The following is a 20581-nucleotide window of genomic DNA, read 5'->3' on the forward strand; positions in this document are numbered from 1 at the left end:
TTGTCTATTCAGTAGATCAACATGTGGAACCTTATAAGGAAGGATCATTCATGTAGTCATGAATGAATGTAGTACTAAGATTTATTGTAATTTGATTGAATTACTGTATGTGTTTTGTACTGTTTTGTATGCATTTTCTTGTTGTGTGTTATGTATTTTAAAGACCCATCATGGGATACACATGCTGTGGTGTGTGGCATTGGTCCATGCTGTCCATGCAGAAGAAGCAGTAGTAGTTTTATGCAAAATGCAAAAGTTTAAGATGTCACACCAAAAAATCACTAGGTTAAATTTGACCCAGTTTGGTTTTAATATAGTACCAACTCTATACTCGGTTAACTTTACTCATTATGGGGAGAAAACATTTGGTCACCTATCAGAACCAAGACAATGGTTTGTTTTGACCCAGTATGTATTTACCCAAACTAAAATATAGAATAGTTGCAAACTGTTATAATCTGTTAAAATATATAATGTTGGGGCGCCTGGATAGCTCACCTGCGGCCCTTTGCTGCATGTCATTCCCCTCTCTCTCCCCTTTCACATCTTCAGCTGTCCTATATAATAAAATCACAATTGTCTTTGGTGGTGCTAAATTCCGGACACAGTGAACGTGCCTCTGCAAAAAATATTAACACACCACAGAAAATATTAAATGAGTTAAAGTTAACTGCATGTGAGCCACTGGCCGGATCAGGCTTTATCTTGAAAATGTACTTCAGTTGATCCAGACTACCTTGCTCCTAACCATCACAACTATACCTAACCCCAAACCCCTTAAAACTAAATGTTCAACTTGAGCAATGCTTTAAAGAAGTGAAGACAAAATATCCTCACTTTCGAAAACCTTCACCACTATCAACAGTCCTCACTAAAATAGGACAATACATACACATACACACACACACACACGCACGCACGCACACACACACACACACACACACACACACACACACACACATATTTTCTGAAAGTAATACTACCAAAGAAGAGCAAAGTTTTACATTTAGTGTCTTTATAAAACAGATTTGCAAAATATAGCCAAGGCTCATTCATTTAAATATGCATAAATAGCAAGAAAATATTTTCCCATTTCAATTCAAATCATTTTTGAACTTCTTTATACACAAATCAAAGATAAACATATGAAAAACTAAACTAAGAGGGCTAAAACCCTCTTGATTTGTTGCAGCAGAGAAAACACAAGCATACTGTAGCTAAAGCGGCAGTTGATTACTTAGAAATGTACATCATGTGAAGACACAATAAACATTAGAACAAAGTTGTATTCAAGTCTGTGACATATCGAAGTACACATCTTTGGATAGATGCCTTTTTAAGATCAATATATATATATATTTTTCATCATCAGCAACGCAACCGTATTTAACACCACCATGGCCAAAACGTTTTTTGTCTATGTACAATAGTGCAGACGAGGATCTTAAATCAGAACAAGGCAGTGAAAGGATTACAACCCATTATTAAATGTCCTGATTTATCAGACTTCAAGTGGGTTCCCCTTGTTTTGGAATACCATTAAATAACCATGTTAGGATCAAACATACGTACAGGACATGTGCCAGACAACGCCCTCCTGTGAAAAACCATTTTTAGTGGGTTTTTTGAAAGCACTGGTCCTTTTTTAACACTTAAACACAACCATCCAAAATAAAACTCACTGTAATTTGTTTGGATGAAGGTTATTCATGCATTTTGTTAAATTGTATTGTAATAATTTATGTCTACTCCACTGAAATGTTATAATAACCGTTTTCTACAATACATTTATTTTTATTATTTTGTACATGTAATTTGTTTTACATTTATTATAGTCACTAATTCAACATTTTACCAACTGCAATAGGTCCTGCGCTGATTTATAGATTTATATTTTCTTGCATATGAATACTTTTCATAAAAGCCTCATCTCATCTTGCTTCAATTCAGAGGACATAGAATTATGTAGTCTTTGAGTTAATAGTATTTTAGACAACCCTGTAGATAAATAATGCAAATAATATATAGAACAGCATTCCGATATGTTTTCCTTGTTAGCAGTGTCAAACTGTTTGCCTCCTCTTAAATGCTATCAAAATATTTGTAAACAATTATTCAACATGACATCTGTGAAATTATTTAATTAGGCTGCGTTTTCCAAAAAAAAAAAAAAACAAGTCTGTTTTACTACTGCCACATCGGCAGGCTTCAAAAAGTTCGTTGATCTCACTTTCACTTTTTTAAAAAGGTGCTTTAGCTTCCTGAAGCAGAACAGACGCAGAGATTAAAGAGACTTTCTTTCTTGTCTTTTTTTTTTCTTCTACAGACCACAGTTCATTTGGCCGGCTCAGGGATGGGTGGAGCACGCTCCAGTCTCATGGTCCAGGGTTCAGAGGTCGCAGCGTAAAACGGAGAGTGGGTAAGCACTTCTTCTCCAGCCAGAGCGAAGGCAAACACTCCCCTCTGCCTCCCCGCTCCTGCCTTCTCCTCCTGTGCGACATGCTTCCCCTCTGCTCGCCGTTCCTCCCTGCTCTCCCTGCCCGCGCCGTCCCCGCTCTTAAATCCCAGACCCCTGTTGCCGAGCATTCCCCCAAGTCCGTGACTCTTGACTCCCTGGTATGCAGGGCTCAACCCGTTCTCCTCAAACCGGTTGGTGGCAGCAGTGGGGGGGCACAGGAAGTTGCTGGTGGGTGTGGACCGCCAAGCAGCTGGCTTTCGTCCTCGTCGGGGGCGGGAGATGCGGCAGCTCTGCCTCTTGATGTGTCGATGTAGGTGGTCGGACCGTGTGAAACTTTTGTAGCAGTGCTCACATTGGTACGGACGGACGCCCGTGTGGATACGCAGGTGGTTCTTTAGGTCGTAGTTGTGGACAAACTTGGAGTTGCAGTGGAGGCAGATGTAGGGGCGCTCACCTGTGTGCTTCCTCATGTGGATCTTGAGTTTGTCTTGTCTGAGGAAAGAACAAAACCACGTTTTCATACAGTATGTTGTGGGTGGAAAGGTTGACACATCTAAATTGCGACATTGCATTTCTTTGCCCTTTTAGATCTTGTTTAGTACAAGTGAGTTTAAAAGTGAGTAAAGATGATGCAGTTCTGCTCTAAAATACAGGTGGAAAATATGCCAATGCAGGAGGATGTTGTTGAGTGAGACATCACTAATGCAAAGAAACCAATGGAGGGGGCTTTCCACTTAAAGCTCTTTGATATTGAGATTTGGTGAAAAAATATTAACCTCAGTCAGAAGAGCATGGGGTACTTTTCTGTTAACCCTGCAGTTTTACATAACTTCGTGGTTTGAAGTCAAAACGCACAGGAACAGGAAGATCGCAAGTTGATTTCTGTGTGGCTTTTTAATACGAAAACACTGTTAGTGAAGTAATGATGATGTGAGAAGAAGTGCTGCTTCACATACCTGGTGAATCGTACTTCACAGATAGTGCACATGTACGGTTTCTCCCCGGTATGTGTCCTCATGTGTCGTGGCAGTTTCCCTGCTCCTTGGATGACCTTGTTGCAGATTGGACACTGCTGCGACGCTTTGGGCTTCATCTTCCTCTCCTCCTCCAGCTGCCAGGGAGGGAACAGCCCCCCCAGGTGGGACGCGGAACTCAGGAAGCTCAGGTACGACCGGAAGTCGGCTTCATCCTTTAACGGGCCCAGAGCGTGACCTTCTGACGGCACTGACCCAGCGTTCATGGTGCTGCCTAAGCCCGAGCTGACAAACTCCTTCAGGAAGTTGCCGTGGAGCAGACTGAGCGGGATTTCCTCTTTCATCTCCTCCTTTATGATTTCTCTTTTCACAGCTAGATCGAGGGGCCTGGAGGCCTCGAGCGATGCAGATTTGGGGAAGGCGTGGGGGAGCCTGCTTTGCTGTGAGGCTCCTGTGTGGGGATGCTGGTGGTGGCTGGGGTCCAGGAGCTGCTTGGGGAAGGATGGGAACTCGGCGGCCCACATGGAGGGGTAGAAGCCTGGGAGGAGAGGAGAGAAGTTGGCCCTCCTGTCCAGTGTTGACATACGGGGGTAGAGACCCTCCTGCAGGAGAGACTCGATAGAGAAATCCTTCAAAGCCCGACTCTCCACACTCTCCTGCAACACAAGATGCATGAATATTTTTCATCAGCCTTTTGAACTTAGAAATAGTCATTTAAAGGTGCTCTAAGCGATGTTGGGTGACATTATTCTTGTTGACGTTCAAAGTATTTTCAAACAAAACGAGACTTGCCCGCCCCTCCCTCCTCCTCATCCCGTCCCCTCCCCCTCCCTTCCGTGCTTCAGCGAACTAACCCCCACCCCCAAATCCTTCTTGTCGGTTATCGGCTGAACGCTGGAACACGGTGTGTTATGTTTTTGTGCTCGCAGATAGTGAGGGGAAGTTTGCTGTAAGTGACAAAAAATGTTGTAGCCTAAAAAAAACACGTGACATCGCTTAGAGTACCTTTAAAGTCCGATTTTTTTTTTGCCTTGAAAATACAATATCAGTAATAGAAATAAGAAAATATCCAGTGACCTACCTGTTTTCCTCTCCCGGTGTCTGGAGACTGTGACTGCGAGGACTCTCGGAGCAGGTCAAACTGCTGCTGGTAGGTGGAGGTGCTGGGAGGCGGCGAGTCCTCCGTCCCCGGAGTCGTCTGCCCCCCCCTGCTCTCCGAGGACTGCAGAGACCTCTCGCTGACATTGTCCTCCTCATCCTCCTGCTCGTCCTTCCTCGACCCCTCATCCTCCTCTTCATCCTCCTCTTCTTCCTCCTCCTCATCTTCCTCCTCTTCCTCTTCTCCCTCCTCCCCTCTCCCTCCGCCGCCTCCGCCGCCTCCACCCCCGCTGTCCATGATCTCCAGGCAAACGTTGATGATGCAGGGAATCTCCAGCATCTGAGCTGCGTTCAGGATCTCTTTAACGTTGGACGCCGTCACGGTCAGAGTGGAGGTGTAGGCAAACTCCAGGATGGCTGTGAGAGAGTCCGCAGCCACAAAGTCAATTTCGTACACGGCCGCCGTGTGATGGTGATCCCCGCCGTCAGCGTTGGCCACTGTGAAGAGTTTCTTGAAGTACTGGCTGCAGGCGGCCAGAACGGAACGGTGGGTGCGGTACTCCTGGTCGCGGACGATGAGGATGACATCACAAAGCAGCCCTTCACGACGCTGCTCGTTGAGGCTGCAGAGGACATCACTGCTGTGATTTGGGAAGGGGATCCCGATCAGGTCCTCTTCTCTGTGATGAACCATGCTCCTCTCTCTGACTCTGTTGCTTATCTAGACGGAAGGAAATAACAGTGAACTGTGAAATAAGGTCAAACTGAAAAATACATCATTCTTTGGGACCCACGTTTTGCTCTCAAAGCCTCCATTAATCCTCACTTGTATTGTTTTACTAACAGTCTTGTCTTTGGTGTTGTGCCTCTCGTCATTAACACTTAGAACAGTTTTGAAGGTATTTTGAAAATCCTTTGAGACTCTTTAGTCCGTCAGGAAAAGAACGTTCATGTTATAAAATTTGTTCTCCGGTCTGTCTATGAGGCTTCCTGAATAAATAAAGCCTAACTAATTAACAAGGACATTTGTCAAAAGGTACCATCTCGGTTTGGATGAAAAATAAAAGTTCTTATTGTGCAGCTGATTGAGTATTTTTTGTCACATGGACAGATGAGTCTTTGAGAAATCTGAAAATACCTGCAGAATGTTTTACAGTGATTCGTTTGAACATGTTCTCTTTGATTTCCTGTTGCTTTTGGATGATCACTGGTCTCAGTAATTTTTACAAAGCAAATCCACATAGTTGGTTTCTCAATCCCTCAGCAAACGAAGAGCCAGCATCATAAATATTTTAGTTATCACAGGGATGAAGTTGCACTTGATTTTGCAACAGGGATTCTCCTGAGGAGGAAGTGCCAACAGGAAGGTGATGGGGGTGTTTTAAAGCAAATAATGAAACTGTTCATAAATGTAAAACATTGATTTAAAGAGTGCATTAGAAGTGACACGTGATCCAGACCTCAGTGTCACTGATAACAAGCAGCATTCGCTAGATAAAGTATTTTCATAAAGCAGTGATATTTGAATAGATAGAGGCTCTTAACCAAGTCTCGCTTTATTGAAATATACTCTAGGCATGCTTGTTTGTGTGCCATCTGTGCACCAAAGGCAACAAGTGGTAAATACAGCATGTCTCATTTTGAGCAAACATTATATCGGGTAATATTTGTCTTACTGTAAATGTGCCATCACAAATTCTTGTAGGATCGTGTTGCGACTGTGTGAGTTAGGGAAACCCATCATCTTGATAAGACTTCAAACAGGCTTTTCTTGAAATAATATTTTCCTTTTTCTGTTTGACACTTGGCGATAAGTGTGAAAGTTTCTGGGATGACGTCCATCCCTCTTGTCTGTCTCTACCAGATATGAGCACGGAGCAAGCTGATACCTTCATTCGAACAATACGATGTGTGATTGGGATGTGGTGAGAAATGAAGAGCACGACAAAAGAGGTCAGATTGTACTCTAGATACTGTATCCTGTCAAAACGCTTACGTATGCAGTCTATCCTCTCTGCACTCATTTGATTTACAGCACGGTGACTTAAGAGCTCGATATTGTTTCACACACTCATCTCTGTTCACTTTTCTTGAAACCTTCATTCCCCATCTGCCTGAGTTCCTACCTGTTGATTCACTGTGCTGCTGTTTACAGTTACAGTGATAAAACTTCCTCTGGCAGGGTGCTCATTCATTCACATCTATGAATAGAGCTTAAACTTAGCCGTCCACACTTGGTGGTCACTGGAGGCATGTGTAGATAAATACTTTGAAGCGGCCCCGCTAACCACAGCTGCATTGTTGACTGGCTCTAAATGGGCCAGGGCTAAACACACACACACACACACACACACACACACACACACACACACACACACGCATCGAGAGTCTTGCTTTTGTGCTGCAGGGGATTACACCAGAGGAGAAAAAAACTATTTCAGAAAATCTTTTAGTTCACCTGCAGGTATACAACTTGGACGCCAATCTTACATGTAGTTTATTCTTGTCGATCTTGTTGCTAGGTAACTGTTGCTATGTTCATGCCATTGATACAGTGTGGTCATAATTAAGATGTCTAGAGGGGGTGGTGGTATAGGATATAGGCCCACAGACCTACTACACAGAACTCAAACTACCCTGATGGGAACACAGGAACAAAAGAGCCACAGAGAAAGTTGCTGATGAAATTGTATATTTAAAAGAGAAATAATGAATGGAAAAAGGGATTCTATCTGTACTGAATTTCATACAAACCCTACAGTGTAATGTAAATCCTGAACTATAAGCTCAGGTAACACATACCGCATTATAACCTCTTTCAATGATTTGGTTATGCAGAAAAATGTTGCCTCTACAAAGACAGAACAATATCCTTTTTCTATTATGTGCCATGTATACAACATCCATAAAAAGTAATAGCCTGGGTAGAAGGTGAGAGAATCTCCAGTGATAGAACAAGGGAGCGATCAGATGGCCCTAAAAGTTCCCTAACAGGTTGCACAAACACCAGCGGAGGGGCCCCTCCCTGTAACAGCCTGCCAAGGCAAACAATAGTGCAGAGCTTGGAACAACACAGAGTGGATAAAAGGAAGAGAAAAAGAGTCTGACTGGGAGAGCTTGGTGAACCGACTGTCATTCGTTTGCTCTCGATCCATCCCACCCACTCCTGGAACTATGAAACACGTGCTGCTGTTGCTGTTTGTTCTCCTGGTGCCCCAGCGAGCACCACTCCCCTCTGGTCCCACTGTTTGCCTGCCACGAGCTAACGCTAGCTCTTAGCGGCCGGCCCCTAATTACAATGTGGAGAGGATCTAAGGAGGATGTGCCACATAGACAGGGAGGGGAGGAGGGCACAGCTTTCCCACCACAAGGTACTGGAGCGACATTTCATCAGCCAAACAGTCTTAACCCTTTACACCCCACCCCCGACCCCCTCCACCCATCTGAGCAGCCAGGGTGGAGACGCCTTGTGAAAGGGCTCTGATAATTACTGTTTAAGTCATTTGGCTCTTTATTCATCTTACTGTTCCAGTAAAGTCATGGAAGGACAACCCAACTTTTTTCTTATTATTGATAAAACTCAGATTCAGTAAATGATTGTCAGCCTATAACAATATGCCATTATTAGGTGACACGATTTTTCAATAAATACGTATGGAAAATCATATTTTGTTGCAATCATAAGCTATAGCACCTATTTCTGTTCATCACACATGCATCACTGAATTAATTTACTGAACAAGCATTTCAGTTCCATGCGTAAAAACTATTCATACCGGGATCAATATCGGCTAAATTATTAAACTGACCTCTAATGGACAGTCTTGCCGTTCTGTCTGTCTCTCTTTCGGCTTGCCTGTACCGGCCACGTCTCCTCTCCTGCCTCACTTAGTCACTAACACTTTCAACTCAGCACTCCCACCCCAAATTATGTGTCACCTTCATTCAGTGTCATTTTTCTCCCTGGAACTTCATCTGCTTTCTGGGCTCTGACCACCACCACCTCCTCCTCCACCTAATCAGTCTCCTCTTCCTCCTCTCCTCCTCCTCCTCCTCTCTCTGTCCCTGTTGCAGCTGTATCATCATTATGCCCCGAGTAGAGTGGCTAACTTGTCCCCAGCCCTGACCGCTCAGGCCACAAATCAGCAGCTAATGTCCATCTCAACCCTTGTCACAGGCAGACACTCATTTGGCCTGTAAGCTACAACACCCAAAGCCTAGTTTATCCCTGTCAGGCCAGTGCATCCACCTGACCCACATGCTAAATCACCAGCAGCCAAAAGTTTACCCCTGTCACCAACTGCCCATAGAAAACACCTGCTAAACAACTGTCACAGACGGACAATTGCACGGCCAATCATTCATAGTATTGACAGCCAAAATTCACCCCCTTATTAGGAGTAGACATTCATTTGACCTACTGTGTAAGCTAGTCCATTATCACCAGTAAAACACTGTTTCTCCAGGAGATACTTCCTTGGTTGGAGTTTTAAATGACAATTGTCTGGAGCCTATAGGCCGCAGAGGGCAAGTTTTTAATCTTAATTGCTGTCAACTTGAGCAGGTGAACCGTATATAATGCCAGTTACACAAAATGGGCTGTGTTTTTTTTTTTTTTTTTTTTTTTATCTTTACAGTAATGATGAAATGTCAAGGACAAATTTGCGCATTTAATTGCACAAGTTTTGCTTAAAAGTTCAGGGCCGCTTGGAACTTATTTATGGGAAGTTTACACGGAGTTGGTGCACATTTATTCATGTTATAAAACAACGGTATTAATGTAAGTACAGACTGACGTATATTAAATGTTATTATCATTTTGGTAGAAAATCCATACAATACATTTCGTAAAATCTAGCACCATAAACCTCACTTTAAGATGGATTCTTGTGGAAATGTTTCAACAGGTGTACCAATGTAATTGTTCACTACAATTGCCTCAGAAGGTAATCAATAATGTATGCCTTTAATTAATACTTATATTTATTATAAGTATGATAAATATTTGAAGAAAACACTGGGTCTGGTCTTAAGAGATCTGGAGGCCAATTTAACTTGCGCAGCTCCTTAAAGAGCCCGTTGGCACTAAGTGTCATCTCTCCAGCCTTCAGGGGGGCCCACAGCTACACACCATTATCTCTCTCACCCCCAAAGTAAACAAAAGTTTATGGTTCACTGCTGAATATCGGCTCAGTGATTAAGAATGTTCCTTCTAGACTATTTTCCATCCAACGGACAGATTCTTTTTTTGTTCTACATACTTATATGTCTCTACATCTCTGCTTGGTCCGAGTAAAGACGCCCAAATGAACAGAAAAAATTGTATTTGAGAATGGTACAATATAAAATAAATAATATTTTTTTTGAAAGAGGAATACAGTATTATTGCAATTTTATAATTAAGCCTTGATCAAAAATGTATCCATCTGTATTTTTCTGATATTTTAAAATGGCTCCATGAATTACCATGTTGAAGATTAAAAAGTTGAAAGCCTTTAGTACACTACACACTGGCAGGTGCAGGTTGAAAACTGACTGCAGCTAATGAGATATAATCAGAGTTACAATGTGTGATTAAGCAAACCCGTTATTGGTATGACATTGATCTTTAATTAATTTCCTGTCACAGTTTGTGAGCCTGTTGAGTAAGTGTTTAACTACAGGTACTCTTTTGAAGTAACTTAACAAACGTTTCAGTATCTGATAAAGCAGCGATACAATACAACATAAAGTATACCCTTATTTTACATTTGTAAATGCAGCTGATTTTCTGTATTTTATTTCCCACTTACACTGAATTGTATCCTGCATTTTTAACAACTGTTTTAATTTAGTAAGTTTAGAATTTAGTGAGTACAAACTAATCTTTATACGTGAATGACAAACAACTACTGGTAAACAATTTTAATGGTAATACTGGTCATGGAATTTTGTAACTATATGAGGTAATAGGTCTATAAGCTGGCTGACAAAAAGCCTGTTGTAAACAGTAATTTACAGCTCAGCCTCAAATCCATAACATGTTTTTATTTTGTCCCAACTCACAAACATCCCATTTATCTTTATAAATTACCTGAGTATTTGTTTTGGATTTGAAGGAGAATGTCGTATAGATATGGAATATCTAAAACTGCAGCGTATAATTACTGTTGGAGACTCAACACATACTTAAGCCCACTTAAACTACTATGTTTGACATTTCCAAGATGTGCTGTGAAGCTATAAACGCTCATGCTATTTCCAGAATTTTACAGCACAATATTTACACTACAGCGTAAATAATTACATGAGTCATTAGGCGACTTTATTGACCTGTTTGCACCTTGTAAGACCTTTATGATCTACAGCAGTAGGCTACAACACTCATATAAACACTTCTAAACACAAAAAAGGACACAAATCGTTGCATGTGTGCTCACTCTAACATAACGCACAAGTGCAAGCTTGTTCCCACACTCTGAAACAATGTGACAAATTATTATAGACATATACACACAGACACACACCCAGGTGCATACTCCAAAACTCTGGCTTCCACATAAATTCACACATGTCTTGATACGTTCCCCAGCATTCCACAGCTCTCAGCACCCATCACCTACCGTGCCTTCAGTTTCTTGATTCCCCTCACGTGTCACATGTATTTCCAGACTACTAAGAGGCTCTCTTGCTCCTCACTTGACCTCTCAGCATTGCCCTTTTTAATTGAAACGCAGCTGCCTCTCTCTTTGCCAGTCTGTCAATCAGTCAGTCAGCCAGGCAGTCAGTCCATTCACAAGCTCCTCACACGGTTGCCCATTCACAAAAATACATTTAAACAAAAAAAAAAAAAACACCCAAGGAGGAATATCCAATGGAGAGGAGCAAAAGCAGCGCAACAGAGGAGAGCAGAGTGTGATTTTTGGGTCTGTCTGTGTAGCAGAGTGTGGAGTTAAGAGTCAGGCTCACTGTTGTGTGTGGCTCATAGGACGAGCGAGAGAGTGAGAGGAAGGGAGGGAGGGCAGCAGCACTGCGCTGAGGAGATGTCGCACCACTAGTTTTTATAGCAGGGTGGGTAGCTGAAAGATAATAATACCCCATCCTCCTCCACAACACAAGTTTAAGCGCACTGTGTAATAAGCCCATGGCGCAGACACCCTCTGATTTAGGTCAGACAAAATGAATTTTTAGTTGTGTTAGAGTGGATTTTTGGTATAAAGGGACCGGGGCAGAGAAACTCGAAGGGGTTGTTTGGGGAGACCGAGGCAGGGTAAAAAAGGAAAGGAGAATGAGAGAGAAAAGTTGAAAAATATTTTTTGCACCTCTGTTGGTTGGTCTCAAGCTAAGATGAAGAGATATGCATGACTTAAAAGTAGTCACACAGAAGCAGAAAAAGAACTGCAACTTAAAGCCAGTTAGTTTCAGTTTTGTACCTGTTTAAAATGGAGCCCTGCTATTCTCTTTTCTCTTAAATACAGTTACACCCAAAAGTAAATTCTATAATCAAAACTAACATTGAACAAGCTCTTTGAGACGTCTGTGCATGTGTTCAGACAACATAGGGTAAAAGATAGGCAAAGAGGCGCACGCTGGTTAAGTGTAGCCCCCATAAACACGACTGAAAACGCATTAACACCTATAGTCACAACCCTTTAAAACTGGCTGATTCAGTCAGTGGTGTTAATTTGAAAGGAAATATTGCTTAAAAGCTGACGATATCTGAGACAGAATTGAACCACAAATGCTGAAAAATACCACAAGCGACTGACTGTGTGCAGACTTAATTTCCTTTTTGTTGAAACGTTTTTTTTTTCTTTCTTTCTTTTTTAACCAAGGTTTCAAAAACCAGGTTGAAGAGAGCAGAAGCTTCATTTTGAGTCAGAAAGCCGCCAAAGTAGGGTAACAGTTGGTGATCACACCACTACCTCTATCTGGAGTAGGAGGAAGTTAATGCAGAAAGGTGTAGAAATAAGCCATTCTGTATAGACTTCATTGTCGAAGAGGAAGCCTGTTTAGCAGGTGTTTGAGGAGATATTGAACGTCAAGAAAAAGTTGAGAGAGTTTGCTGTAACAAGTTGGTGGCAACAAAACCTAATGGTACAGAGCATACCTTACAAAACTGCTTCCTCAGGTTGTATGTCAAGTGTGTGTGTGTGTGTGTGTGTGTGTGTGTGTGTGTGTGTGTGTGTGTGTGTGTGTGTGTGTGTGTGTGTGTGTGTGTGTGTGACACAGCAAAAGAACTGAAAGAGAGAGTGTTTCCTTTGCTTTCACAGACAGGCCAAATGTTATGACTTAGCACATTCACAGTATCTGAAACAGCCATTGGGCTTTCCTGTGTGACATTAATAAACCACGCCCTTTGTAGTACTTAATTTAAATTAAGGAATAATAGGAAGGTTTCAACTTCTGAGTTATATATCATTTACACTTAAAGATTACTGTGTTTTGTTTGACAGACCTAAAAAAAAAAAGTGGTACAGACAATACATTTAAATTTAATAATCTAACAAACAATTCATTCATTTCATTCATATAGGTAGACTATGAAGTCAGCCATTGTTATCTTAGTGGTTAGGGGACCTTCAAATCTACCAAAATATTTCTAACCATCCATAAATCATAATGACTGTGAAAGCAGTCAAATTGTGTTGAGTTAACCTCTACAAACAAGTAGACATCAGAGTGTACATCAGACTGCTATGCCCACTTCCCCTTGAGGAAAACATGGACTAAAGCAAACCACAGTTCATGCCCTGGTGGTTTACACTGTTTTGTACAGGGTGAGAGCCGAGGCCAGCTCACATTGGCATCTAGTATATATAAACAGGGTTAGCCACTAACTGCTAGCAGGCCAGCCAGACGGCCAGAAAAACATGTGCCATCTTATAAGATTGGCTATCTATTCTAAACACGCCGTTGCCGTCATAGCAGCATACTGTAAGTGGTACCTGTGTGGACTACTTTGTTGCTAACTCTAAAACTGCAGGCTCTTGTACTGCAAACTGCCTTATGCCATGATAGGCACAAACCAGTGGTAACGGTACAGACATGCAATGTGTAAAAGACACTGATTTGCTCTGCAGCTCATTTTGGGGTGTAAATTCATAAGTGATTCAGCCCAACTGCAATGTGCACACAGTACAGCATGCCTTATGGCTAATAGGGCAGATTTACATGATGATTATGCTTGCAACATTTTTAAATATTGTAACACAACCATGAAATCCATTACATTATTATCTAAGGAGCAAGAAAAATGATCTTGGTGCTTCAGTGTTTTATCATTCTGTAGTATATAATCATCAGGCAAAATGTTGTTTCCTTTCCCCCCTTGGTCTGTTGTGAGTCTTAGGCTACACCAAGACGTGGTGTGTCTTGTCGCTCAGTCTGAGTGCCAACAGTCGCAAAACACAAGGACTCAAGGGGCTGAGTAAGAGTCATCTGTTTTGTCTGTCTGTCTGGCATCTCAACGTACCTGTTTACTGCCACCTGCTTCGCCCAGCAGGATACACGTTCCAGGACACCAGATTGACACTTTGGAGGGGGGATGGGGTGTGAAGCATCATTACGTGAGGTTGATATCATGGAGACTTTGATGCTGTACAATATAACAAACACAGCAAGATTTCTCTCAGAAAAGAACTGATTAGAATATCTCAAACTGAACTGTAGCAGCAATACAGCCACGTACCATAAAGCACTATGTGTCGGTAAAACAAAAGGACGCATTCTCAGGCTTGTCGTATTATGAATTGAGTTCCTTGATGGTTAAGAGACCTAGTATCCCTGAATGCTGATCTCTTAATGCTGGTAATATTATTAGAAAAGGTTTTTCCCTTCACTACCTACTCTATAAGGGGGAAGCTATAACTGTTTACATTTGGGGCTAATGGATACTTTCCTCCCAAAAAGCATCAGTTGTTCCTAGGGGTGCACGATTCAGAAAATGTCACGATTCAATTCGATTCAAAAACGATTCACAGTATATAAATGTAGTTACTTTTCCCATGTGATTGCAGTAGAAATACAATAAAAAATTTTTTTATTTGGAATCGGTAGAGCTTGAATCGCGATTTGTTTTGCACACCCCTAGTTGTTTCATTTCCAGAACTGCCCCAAAACAACATATGTTTATTTTTATTCATTTCTTTGTTTATTGGGACAATTGACTGTCCAAGAATTAGCTCAATAGCAAAATTTCATCAGCAGTCCCTGGGCAGGCAAATCCACAAAGGAGTTAAGGCATCAAATGTTATGATTCGGGTACGGAGAATACACACTACAGGCTACATCATACGCTCAAGTGACAAAGCCCTCTAGTGGCCGTAGTAACTATGAATCTTGTCAGTCAGGTGACTTGCTTATAAAGCGACAAAGTCTATGTATAGGAGGTCAGTGGTTGATGGATAGGTCAATAAAACATACACTTTAATATGGCAGACATGATCTTTCCCTAACGTTTTAGTGCCTAAACTTAACCAAAGCTTAACCATAGCACTTTATAAATATGATGTATTTTACAACATGGACAAATTACGTACTGTATTTGGTGGTTTAATTTGAAGGACTTGTTGGGATAACTGCACATATTTTCACACAGTCTCTCTTGGAAGGCTTTCGTATTCCTGCACTCTGTTTGTACACATCAATAGCAGAAGAAATTGTGTCCGTAATGAAAATAAAAACTAGAGAGAGAAGTTCACAACAGGTTTCAAGTTATGTAGCAATGTATACATAGCAAAATAACGTGAAAAAAAGAGTTCATACCAGACACAACCAGCCCGAATTATGCCCTTTACCCTGATGTGTCGGTGGCCAGCTGTGGCCTGGTGCGGGAGAGAAGCAGGAAAGGGAGGCAATCATCCCCCCACAGTCTAGAGATAGAGCATCGCAGCAACCTCCCAGGTCTACACTCCCTGTCTCCAGTCCAAGGACGGAGACAGACACACACACACACACACACACACACAGATGCAATGTTGCTCAAACACAAAGAGAGGGAAGCAGGCTTGTGTGCAACCTACTGTACACTGCCTCTCTCAATCACAAAGACACACACCTATCTGTCAGGTCATTAGAACTCACCTTGGAGCATGCCGTTCGGATGAGTGAGGTGAGGGCGTTTCCTTTCTGCTGACCTGTCTGTTTGTGCTTTAACCGTCTACTATTTTCTCTTTTTTTCAAACGTCCTAATCATTATTGGAAGCTTTGCCAGAAGGGAGGAAAAGTACACAATCTGCATATTTAGAGCTGCGAGTACTGAAAGAGTCAGAGTTACAGTGTTTCACAGGTGGCCATAACATTGCCGTGTGTGAGGATATCTCAAATGTCTGTGGTGATGTTTGTTGAAGACAAATATGATTATTCTTTATGTTTAAGGCCACGTTTATTACGTTGAAATGTATTCTGAATGCAAAACTACAAACTAAATGTAAAAGGAGTCAAACCTCCCAACCACCACTTCCACGTTGCTGCTTCTGAATGAATCTCAGTATTGTGTTGTGTTCATTTGATTTGCGTGGTGTGAATATTTGTGTGTGTGCGTGTCTGCGTGTTGGGAGGGTCGTGGGGTGAATGAGGACAACTCCTTATGGTGATAACGAGAAGGAGGCCAGCCTTGGCGGGACAGCCTTGGCGGGACAGCCTCTGTCTGCCCTCGGGTAGTGTGTGTGTGTGTGTGTGTATGCATGTTTGTGTGTGTGTGTGCGCATGTGTATGTGTGTGTATCAGCAGGAGAGCCCTCGGGCACTCTGGCACCTCCTAATTAAAACCAGTCAGGCTGCAGGGCAGGAGAGACAGATGCCTGTCATGACACACACACACACACACACACACACACACACACACACACACACACACACACACACACAAGGTGGCGGACCACATTCAACCACATGCATACTCACAAATACACAAATGTGATGCGCAGGTCAACTATTTTTGGACTCACACCCAATCTTATCCCACCCACTCGGGTATCACACAGGTAACTAATCTGTATCTGTGCCAAATGACAAAAGAGAAGCCATGAAATCAACACAGCAGTAACATAATTCATGTTAACAAGGCTGCTAATAACCCTAGACAAAGAACATTTTTACAGGCATGTATCCTTTTGCTACCTGACTGGTGTATATTCGAGTTTCATTAATGAATCCATTGCTTATTTTCAGTGGTTGGGTTCAAACTAATTTGGCTAATTTGGGTTCAAAATCAGTGAATGAACTCAATCATTAGTATTCTTATCTGAAACCTGCTGGAGTATGGCCAACTTGTTCACCAGCGACACATACTCACACACAGTCTCTCACATGCAGTCGTGACCCATAGTAGCTTCCAGATTGACACATCTCTCTTTCTCCCCAGCACAGAATGAGACACAATTGTGCTGAATGTCTGTTACCTACAGAGTCTGTCACATTTTATCTCTGTTCCCCCATGTACAGCCCAGAGCTGCGGGCGACCACATATAGTACTTAGCAAGCTAACTGCTGTTTGTCTGGGGTGGGTGGGTGGATCAAGGCATGCTGCTCTTTCTCTCCCAGTGATTAGATAGCATAAGCAGGCCAGCTAGCCTAACCCACACACTCATGTCTCTAAAACTGCCATCCAGCCCCGCTTTCTCTTTTGCTGCCTCTCACACACAGGTGGGTGGACCCACTTATTCAACCCATATCTTTCTTTTAGACATTATGAAATCGTGCTCTCTTTTTTTTCCCTTTCTTCTTTGCTTCATCCAACACCCTGATGCTGAATGACATTCAACTCTGTCTCCTGCAGATCTGTTCTACAAAGTAGAGCTTACATTTTTTTGATAATTTTGCCTGATTGCAAAGCTGAGAATCACGTCTCTCTATACTGTCACTCGTCTGAGGCTAGGTGGGTTGCCATTGGTCACAGAGGCCTATTTTCTATTATCTAGGTAACATTCAGGAAACACCCACATTGTATATGTAAAATGCTTCATTGCACAATACAAATTGTGGTCGCCACTGACATTTTAGCTGTTGAAATGTATCACAAATAAATATTTTTCTGATGACTTTGACACTGCTAGCGAATACAAAAACCACTGCAAGAGACATATCCACTGTGATTTAGTAAAGATTGTGCTAAATTAAGTGCTACAGTATTATAAGGAATTTATGAAATAATAGTTTAAATGAAAAAATTAAAAGTGATTTGTGAGGTTATTGGGTCTCTGTAGCTGCTGGTGTGTTGCAATTAAGTAAGACTTTAAAATAAAAATATACCTCAAAACTTCTGTTATAAACTGATGCATTAATAATAATATACAAATGTCTAATATTACAAAAGTCAGGCTGTAGTTTCTCAAAACTGCTAAAGAGTTAGTTGGGAGCAGGATGTTGCTCCCAGGTGACGTACCTGTTAAAGTATGTGAATGTAATCAATCACGTTATTAAATAAAACTACTGACGCGTGATGAAAAGCAGCAGCAGGGACAGAGGTAGGAAAAAAAGAGGAGAATTGAGGAAATGGAGAAATTGTAAATGGTAAGAAAGAATATAGCTTGAAAAGCAGAGAGAGTGAGATCGAGCCGACCTCTGGGAGTGCGAGTGCCTGCCTCCCTGGCGGCTTTGTCGTTTGAGCGCTGTGTTTCGTGAGGAACGCAAAAGTCCACAAATCCCACAGAAGGAGCTTTTTTGGCAGGGCTCAGGCCTCCCACCCACGGCAGCCTCTTCAAGCCTCCTCCCATCCTCTATTCATCTGTGAGGGGCGGCTTACTCACCCAGCCCAACTCCACACACACACACACACACACACACACACACACACACACACACACACACACACACAAAACCTGGACCTCGATCCTACGGAGGAGGGCGGACACGCACACATGCATACACAAACAGCTACTTGGCCATTGTATACATACAAACTTGCATGCGTTGCATTAAGCTGAACTTAAGCAGGGCATTTGAGACTGATTACAGAGAACTATGACAAGATTACTCTGTGTCATGGGGGGTTAAAATCAGATTGTGTATTGCTGTGTAAATGCTGTTACATGGGCATGCCCACACGCTGTCAGGTGGGAAGAAGGCGGGTGGACTCATTCACTCTGTCAGTCTCATAATGAACACATTGCACCATTTTGCAATTATTAAGCTACGTCCTCATTTAATTGACACATTCAAGTGTTATCAATCAAGTACTTTTGCACTTCCATACACATCTACACACACTATAGGATGCATTTAGAGATAGATAGAAAAGATAGTTTTCTTTATATTGAATATTGGCTTATCATATACAGTATAATATAGGTGAGATTGTACAAACATGAAGGTAATGTTTGTTGAAAGCACTGATGTAAGAGAAGCCCTGTAACAAAAGACCTGCAAGGAACAGGTTCAATCCTGGAGAGAGATAGAGGCAGACAGAGGGCTGTAGTCAGGAGGGTGTGTGGCGAGAGTAGGTGTGGTAGTGTCTTCTACACTTTATCCCCATCTAACTGCCACTGTGACAGGAAGAGAGCTCTGTAGGTTCTGCTTGTGTGTGTGTATTTTTTTCATTAATGATAAAGGCTGATAAAGGTTTCAGGCTGAAGCATGTCTGTTCTATACATGTAAAGTATTTCAAGTCCTTTTAGCTGTGTTATCAGATTTCTATCTGTTTTTAGACCACAACTGCGGACTGAAATGATTTACACGAACTGAAATTAGTTTATATAAAAGTTTAAATGTGTAGTCATCGCAGATTCTTTGAAATGCAGCACTAAAGCTCCAAGACAATGTACGTGATCACCCTTTTATAATACTCTTAAAGGTTAACATTTACTCATGCTAGTTGGTGGTGGGGGGGGTCACAGACAGGAAGAGTGAAATAATCTTGAATGTCACATCTCTACCCCCACATATGTTGCACAGAGAAGCTGAATCTGAAGTATAAAATTGATCACTAACTGATTATGATTTTCTCATTTGAAAATAAAAGTGAATTTCAAGATAGTTTCCCGGAGGACAGATGTCATCCTGTTTGTCAGATAGTTTAATACTGCCATGTCAATTAAGAGATGTGACATGTACTACATTTAATCTTACAACCACTCAGGCAGCTTCTTGGTGACAGAATCGTGATGATAACGAAGCAAATATAATTTAGAGATCTAGATAATGCACAATAAATCATTAGTTATACAAGCTGCTCCTGCGATAATAAGTAAAAGTAAAAACAATAAATAAAAAAAAGAATATATATATATATATTATCAGTATTTAAAATCTGTTGCAGCTTTCGCTTGCTGTTATGTGAAGGGGGAGGCATTAATTGCGAGCATCTGTTGCAAGACACACACAGGAAAGTTTCTGTACAGCACTGAGAATAGCAGAACATCCCTGAACATCCCTTTTTTTACTCTATGTCCTATTATAAAAAGTTTGAGACGTGGAGCAATTTGCAATTTGGAACACAGGGGAACCTGATTCTACAAAAGGTCAGCTATCTTTTAGTCTGATTCTGGCGCACAGTGAGTAGCCGACAGCTCTTTGCTTTGAAATTTTGCCACAACACACTAAAATATGAACCTCTCATTATGATTGAAATAGTACAACGAAGAAGAAAAAAACAAAAGAAAGGAAAGTAAAAAAAGACAGTAAGATGTAACTGACCTTTTAAGAAGTGAAGTTTTGATTTCAGTTCTTCTCTCATTCACTCAGTCCCTGTCAGGAAACTCAACACTGTCTCAGCACTGGCAAACTTGTGAAAGTGAGAGCAGGCGAGACAGAGACTCAAATTTGCTCTGAAGGTGTGTCAGTGATTTTGAGGAGTGTAAAGGTACTGTTCCACGAAACGGTTATCTAAGAAACACAACAAAACAAAAACTGCTACACCCACCAGCCTCAGCCAACACCCCTCCCTCCCACTAAACCAAAAGTATTTGGCAGCTTTCCCTACAAAGTCCACCTGTGCTTAGGGGAGGGGAGTGACACGCACACACACTCACTGGGCCAAGCCTGAAAACCTGCTTGCGAGCTTGGACTGGGTAGTATGGTTATGGCTGGGAATAGGCAGAGCTGAGCCTTGGTGCTGGGGCTGGAGGACAGAG

At 41.9% G+C, this 20581-nt stretch overlaps 1 protein-coding gene and 1 long non-coding RNA gene across 6 annotated transcripts in view; one reads left to right on the forward strand and one right to left on the reverse strand.

The window, feature by feature from the left end:
• Nucleotides 1–6483, forward strand: part of LOC114570728 (uncharacterized) — a 21183-nt gene extending 14700 nt beyond the window's left edge. The window contains exons 2-3 of one of the 2 annotated variants that reach the window (XR_003694569.1): nucleotides 2327–2419; nucleotides 3570–4180. This is a non-coding gene — a long non-coding RNA (uncharacterized LOC114570728). Of the gene's footprint in view, nucleotides 1–2326; nucleotides 2420–3569; nucleotides 4181–6394 lie in introns of those variants that run through there. The other variant, XR_003694568.1, reaches the window with a different exon arrangement.
• zbtb7c (zinc finger and BTB domain containing 7C) lies at nucleotides 1005–20286 on the reverse strand. Of its 4 annotated transcripts, XM_028601221.1 has the most exons (5): nucleotides 15051–15362; nucleotides 13985–14107; nucleotides 4514–5251; nucleotides 3415–4088; nucleotides 1005–2950 (listed from the first exon to the last, which is right to left on the reverse strand). In XM_028601221.1, the coding sequence occupies exons 3-5, from the start codon at nucleotides 5222–5224 to the stop codon at nucleotides 2335–2337; spliced, it is 2001 nt and encodes a 666-aa protein (XP_028457022.1). In that variant the 5' UTR covers nucleotides 5225–5251; nucleotides 13985–14107; nucleotides 15051–15362; the 3' UTR covers nucleotides 1005–2334. The 4 variants fall into 4 exon arrangements, with proteins under 4 accessions (XP_028457022.1, XP_028457021.1, XP_028457020.1 ...); XM_028601220.1 differs by lacking the exons at nucleotides 13985–14107; nucleotides 15051–15362 and adding an exon at nucleotides 20145–20286; XM_028601219.1 differs by lacking the exons at nucleotides 13985–14107; nucleotides 15051–15362 and adding an exon at nucleotides 11133–11548.
• Nucleotides 20287–20581: the final 295 nt, after the last annotated feature.

This window comes from Perca flavescens, chromosome 16 (genome assembly GCF_004354835.1).
Source record: "Perca flavescens isolate YP-PL-M2 chromosome 16, PFLA_1.0, whole genome shotgun sequence".
Taxonomy (NCBI): domain Eukaryota; kingdom Metazoa; phylum Chordata; class Actinopteri; order Perciformes; family Percidae; genus Perca; species Perca flavescens.